This window comes from Apteryx mantelli, unplaced genomic scaffold, assembly GCF_036417845.1.
Source record: "Apteryx mantelli isolate bAptMan1 unplaced genomic scaffold, bAptMan1.hap1 HAP1_SCAFFOLD_40, whole genome shotgun sequence".
Classification (NCBI taxonomy): domain Eukaryota; kingdom Metazoa; phylum Chordata; class Aves; order Apterygiformes; family Apterygidae; genus Apteryx; species Apteryx mantelli.
Window position 1 is genome coordinate 1,541,027 of NW_027118755.1, and position 6,493 is coordinate 1,547,519.

General features: G+C 50.0%; 1 protein-coding gene and 1 pseudogene across 1 annotated transcript; one reads left to right on the forward strand and one right to left on the reverse strand.

The window, feature by feature from the left end:
- Positions 1–1,042: 1,042 nt before the first annotated feature.
- LOC136996490 (olfactory receptor 12D1-like) lies at positions 1,043–1,957 on the reverse strand (the record flags this gene model as incomplete). Its single annotated transcript, XM_067317412.1, has 1 exon — positions 1,043–1,957. A coding segment is annotated over exon 1 (915 nt), but the record flags the coding sequence as incomplete, so codon positions are not given.
- Positions 1,958–3,099: 1,142 nt separating this feature from the next.
- LOC136996440 (guanylate-binding protein 1-like) lies at positions 3,100–6,085 on the forward strand (annotated as a pseudogene).
- Positions 6,086–6,493: the final 408 nt, after the last annotated feature.

Here is a 6,493-nt window from a genome sequence, read left to right on the forward strand (position 1 = left end):
ATGTGTTGAGCAAATAAGTATTGTGTGCAACATACCTTGCATGTTAGTGAAGTTTATGAATATGTGGGGGGGGGGGAAGAAAAAAACCTGTAGGACAGGTAAGAGTCAAAAGATCACTCCAGCTATTACTCTTAGTCCCCATCACCCAAGCTTACCTTACCTTTAAGCCCTAAGGATCAATTCTGGAACCTTTCTTCAAATGGAATCCACCATTCCCACTCATTTTGAGATTAAGGGAGAGATTCAATTTGAAATTAAGACACCTAAATTTGGGGCTCCAAATGTACATTCCTCCCTGTGAGACAAGTGCCTAAACAGCAGTTTTAACCACTGTGGATCTAGGCAATGGGGTGGAATTCACTTGCATAAACACAGGTGTCTAACACCATCTCAGGTGCCCTAGGATATCTGACATCCATACAGGGCTGGTGGATCTGGCACAGGACCCATGCCTTTCTGGAGCAGCAGAGAGACACCAGCTGAGATATCCAGAGTATTTCAAGTGGCATGGCATACATGTCTGTATGTGGCCAACTGAATCCCATGGAAAGAAATGAATCCCTCCTTGTCTATCAGCTTTAGGGTAAGACGAATCATGCCCTGACTTCTCTTGACAGCTCTGACTGGGGGTGGGATTCAGCTGCCTAAAAGAAAGAAAGAAAGGAAGGAAGAAAGGAAGAAAGGAAGAAAGGAAGAAAGGAAGAAAAAGAAAAGAATCAAGTGACATTTGAGGGTAAATCACTCTAATAAAGGTGTTTTTATTAAAGTATCACTCTCTGGAGCTGCTTCTCTTTTCCAGTTGGATGAATGAGAGTGGCTGTTCCACGAACATACATTCATCTTTATGCACTGGTATTGCCCAAGATAGGAGATGTAAGGCCATATCCAGTATGTAAGGTTTTTCTGAAGGGACCCAGGCTGTTGGCAGTGAAAAGCAGATTTCTGCACAACACATTCTTGAGCCAAAAGCTCCTCTCATTGCATTGTCCATTGCCTACTACCCCACACAAGCTGCAAGGCAAAACATTTTCTGTGCTAGTAACTCTCTGGAGAAAAGTCTTTTCTTTAGGGCACGCTTCACCTCCACATTCCTCAGGGTGTAGATCAAAGGATTGAGGACTGGCGTGACAACATTATACATAAGCGTGGCTATCATTGTCCAGCTGGCTGAACTCCCTGAGGAAGGTGGCACATAGTTAAAAATAACAGGGACATAGAGTACTGTGAGATGGGAGATGCAAGTGGAGAAGGCTTTCCTCCTTCCCTCCTTGGACTGGACTTTCAGTCGGAGGAAGGAAAAAATGTATAGGTAAGAAAAGAGTGTGAAGACAAAGGGGCCTATTGCAATACTCCCCGTGATGATGTTGAGAAGGTTCAGGTTGAGCTGGCTGCTACTGCAGGCCAGTCTCACCAGTGGCTTGATGTCGCAGAAGAAGTGTTGGATGTGGTTGGGGCCACAGAAATGGAGCCGGGAGGTCATGACTGTGTGCATCAGAGCATGAAGGAAGCCAGCAGCCCAAGTGGCTACAGCCAGCTGCAGGCAGGCCCGTGGGCTCATGATCAGGGTGTAGCGCAGGGGGTTGCAGATGGCCACATAGCGGTCATAGGCCATGACAGCCAGAAGCAAAGCTTCACTGCTACCCAGGAAGTGGAAGAAGTGGAGCTGGCTTAGGCAGCCAGTGTAAGAAATGCCCTGGTGCCCCAAGAGGAACCCAGCCAGCACCTTGGGCACGGTAACTGTGGAGAAGAAAATATCCAGGCAGGAGAGGTTGCAGAGGAAAAAGTACATGGGGGTGTGTAGCCGGGGTTCACATATCACCACAATCATGATTGCCATATTCCCCAGCAGGGTAGACAGGTACAGCAGTAAGAACAGCATGAACAGGAATTTCTGTAGCCCTTGAAGGCTGGTCAGGCCAAGGAGGATGAACTTCCTCACCTCTGTCTGGTTATCCATCCCTGCAGGGAAAGAGAGAATCACTTAGCAGTAACTTCCTATCTTTCTATCCTGAGCTGCTGCATCCATTTCCCAGCCTCCTCTTCCATAAGATGCATCATCAGCTGATGCTGCCTCATGAATGGAAGAGATCAGGTACTGAGTCTGGAAAGGGACATGAAATAATTCCTTGATTTTCCACCCCAACTGTTTCAAAAAATACTAGAAACTTTTGTAACCTAGATGACCAATGCTGATGCTGGAAGTGCCACCTGTGTACCAGCTCACTGAAAGGAATGGCATGTTTGAGAATAGCAAGAAAATAAAATTATGCAGAAGGAAGGAAGGAAGGAAGGAAGGAAGGAAGGAAGGAAAGGAAGTTGGTTACCTGATTTGTAAGTGAAGATCATTCTGAAATCCTGTGTGTTTCCTTATTCAGAAAAGGGTTTTCTAATAAGTTTTGTTCATTCCAAATCCTAGCTGACTATACTGTATCTTTCCCAAAGCTGAAGTGTTATAGTAGTCTAGTGGCTCACATAGAATACGCTGCTTTCAAAGAGGATTAATTCTGGCTGTTCAGTGGAGTCAGGAAACCTTTATATAGTACCCCCTGTCACTGAAACAATCACATTTCTTTCCAGCAAAGGAAAATTTCCATCTCTCTGATAACTCCTCTTGGGATCAAGCCTCTGAACCTTATGGGACTTCAGTTCAGAATACATCAAGGCATAGCACCTCAGGCACGCAGAAAGCTAATGATGCTGTGGGGAGGTGAACTGATTGCTGATTATTTGCCCAGCAAGCGCTCATAAGCAGGAGGAAGCTGTAGAACCAAAAGCCATTTATTGAAATATGCAAGGTTATAGCACGTAATTCTCAGGAAGACTAACAGTTTTCATGGGGAATTTGCCCAGAAGTTTTTTCCATGTTGTTGTAATTCCCAAGCACAATGCATTGAATAAGTATCATGGCTTCATTGGACCTGCTACAACTGCACAGCTGAACTCTGCCTTAACATCTTTTGCTCCCTTTATAGTCCATGAAGATCTTAAAATGCTTTTCTTTTAACTTCTAAAGATGGAGAAAACAAACCATGATGAATGTTTTAAGGCCTCAAATACCTGTCTCCCTGTCCCCTCTACAAGCTGTGTTTGCCATGAGCAATGGCATCTGAAATCTGCATAGAAGTTCCCACCTGCCTGATTGAGACCACACAGAGGCAGGGGCTGGTGGTGCAGCAGAAGACCCTGCAGGTGCTGTCATAGTTCATGCAGCCTGCGGTGGTAGTGGCCATCACAGGGCTGCACTGTGCTGGCAAGTCCCACCTCATGAACAGGCTGGCTCGTGAGCGGACAGGTGAGAGAAGCAGTGAGCCGCACAGGTCCCAGCACCTGGCAGACAAGATATCTTGGTTTTTCCTGCTCTGTATCTAAAACTGCTGAGCCCCTTGCGTCCTCTCCAAAGGTTTCTCCCTGGGCTTCACAATGCAGGCCCATACCAAAGGTATCTGGATGTGGTGCGTGCCTCAGCCCTGCTGGCCTGGACACACTCTGGTGCTACCGGACACTGAAGGGCGGGGCGATGTGGAAAAGGTGTGGGAGAAGCAGAGACTTCCTTTTGTGGCGACAGAGCACTTTGTGGAAGCTCTCAAGGGCCCAGCCATGTGGCAGGACTCAAGGTGTTGTCATTGCCTGCACTGGTGTGCCAGGAAGAGACAGAGGCTGTGGGGAAGGAGGCTAGTGCAGAGCTAACTGGGTAAAGTCTTCTGGCTGATGAAGTCCTGCCTGGCATCCTTCACCTCTGCCTTTGACTGTCAGAGCCCTCGTTCTGCCTGGCATCCTGGCTGTCTGCAGGCTACTGGAACCAGTCTGTGGCTGGGCCCATGCTGGTTGGTGGAACACCACCTCTTCCCTCATTCTGGATCATTCATTTCTCTTTCCCTCCTTCTGGATCTTTGATTACTCAGCAGCCATTAGGCTGGTGGGCCCTTTGAACTCTAGTGCCTTGCAGGGATCCCCAGTCTTTTGAACTGGAGCTGTCTCTGTGGTGCTGACAGCCAGAGGAGCCAGGAGAAGGCTCATGGGGTTGGCAAGTTGCCAAATTCCTCAGCACTCCCTGGTAAACTTCAGCAGACCAGGAATGGGGAGCTCAGGGAGAACTTTAATAATCAGAAGCCTGTGGGACTCGGAGGGTTAAGAGTTGAAGATAAGACAGCTATAGGAAGACATGGTGACGTCATGTGTGTGGGTGTCTCCACAAAGCTGACCCTGCCATGGCCCATGGTTAGGCATTCAGGGCGCGGGCATTTGGGGCTTTGCTCACTCTTAGGGAGCCTTGCACAGAGTTTCTTGGTACAAGCCAAGGTTGATCCAGGGCAACACCAAGAATGACGCATGGATCTTTGTGCTAGCTGTACTGCTGTCCAGCACTCTGGTCTATAACAGCAAGGGCACCATCGACCAGCAAGACAAGGACCAGCTGCAGTGTCCTCAGTGGGGCAGCAGCAACAGGGAGGCCCCGTCTCCCTGAGCAGTAGCTTAGGGGTTCGCACATCCCAGGTCCTCAAATGGCTGCTTTTTATGGGGAGATCAGAGCCTCCTGGTGCTGCCCAGTGACCAGGCTCTAGGTCCTCAGGAATCCTGTGCTCCAGACCTCAGGGCTGAGGCTTTGAGTCCTGCTCCTGCTGGTGACTCCAGGCTGTTCTCTGTCTCTGCAGAATCTCCCCTTTTCCTTATTAAATGTTGATGGCTGGGGAGGGTGGCGTTAGGGTTAGGGTTAACCCCTCCCTGCATGAGGATCCAGGGTCTCTGTTTCCTTAGCCAGCTCCCCAGCTATGTGACAAAGCTGACAGAGAATGTAAAGGTGAAAGCAACACCTGGGGAGAGTGGAGATGAACTGGAGGATTCCGACAAAGTTTTCTAGTTCTTCCTGACCTTTGTCTGGGCCGTGTGGGACTTCACATTGCAGCTGAAGGTGGATGGGAAGGAAATCTCTGAGGATGAGTACCTGAAGAATGTGCTGAAGTTAAAGCCTGGTAGGAGAATGGTGCTGTGCTCAGTGCTGTGCTTCAGGAAGGGCAGGATGCATCCAGCTCTGGACACCCGCATTTCAGCAGAAGGCAACAAAAGCCCAAGCCCTGTGAGCTTGCTCCCTATCCTATCTCTACAGGTAGCAGCCAGGAAGCTCAGCTCCATAAGCATCCCAGGAATGCATCCGCCACTTCTTCCCAGACCAGAAGTGCTTTGTTTTTGAGCAGATGGCCAGCAAGAGGGACCTGCCACCCTTGGAGGAGCTTCATGATAGTGAGATCGAGCCTGAATTCCAGGAGCAGGTGGTGACATTCTACAGCCACATCTGGGAGAAGTCTATGCCCAAGACCATTCCTGGTGGCAGCACAGTAGTAATGGGGAACTGCGAGTGCCAGGGTCCAGAGGGTCAGAGCTGGCCGGTGGCTCTTGGGCCTGTGTCTGCGGAAGGCTCAAATGCACAGCCAAATGATGCAGGTGGGAAATGGAAGAGCTTTTCCACTGGCTGCTCTACTTGCCTCTTGATTTGGAGCCACATGTCTCCCATTTCCTCTCCCTGTACCCAGTCTTGCTGCTGTGCCCCTTGGCTGCTGTTGCAGACTGAGCATTGTGGCTTCACCCCTCCCAGGTGATCAGAGCTGAGGATGGTCTTTGGGGCACCTTCACTCCTCAGGAAAGGCACTGCGTGAGGGTGGTATGGGGACCAGCATGTGACTGAGTCGCACCTCACAGAGACTAGAGAGTGACAGAGAGCTCCTCATCTACTAGTGACAAACTGCTAGAAAGGCCTCAGCCCCACAGGAGTCTGCTACCATGTCCTGGGACCTCTTACCCCTCCCAGAGGATCTGGGTCAGGAGGGACATCTGGAGACTGATACTCACACCTGCTCTGAGCATGGCTAACTTCCCAGTTAGCTCATGTTGGTCAGCACTTTGTCCAGACAAGTTCTGAAAGTTTCCGGGCCCCTGCACCACTGCTGCTCCACTCTCATGCTGACAGTTTTTTCCCTAATACCCAGCTGAAATTTCCCTTGCTGCTACTTGTGCCCTTGTGCCTATTGCACCTTCTCCTTCTGTTCCCCCGGCCTGCTCCGAGCACCTACTTCAGAGTGAGCAGATGTAGGCACCGCTTGTTCCTACCAGGGGTCAGAGGAGGGCACATGGAAGCTCACCTTTACCCAGTGCGGAGGGACTGTGGCAGTGCCCATGGGCTGACAAAAGAGCAGAGCAGGACTGAGGGGAAGTGAGATCTCTGACAGCTCCTCCCCAAACCCCACGTAGGGAATACCTCACTGGAAATCAGTCCTGAAAGAAGACTATGAAGTAGAAGGGAATGCACTGGTGAGCTGCCTGCTCTTGCACACCTGGACTCTGCCTTTGATCTATGCACACTCTAAATAGCAATCGTGTGGTTTCAGCTCTAGGCACATCCTGGACACCTGCAAGGTTGCCATGAGCTCTCTCAGTCCCAGAAGCCCAGCCCAGCTCAGGAGCAGAGGCACAACCAAAGGAGTGACTTTCTCTGCCCCAC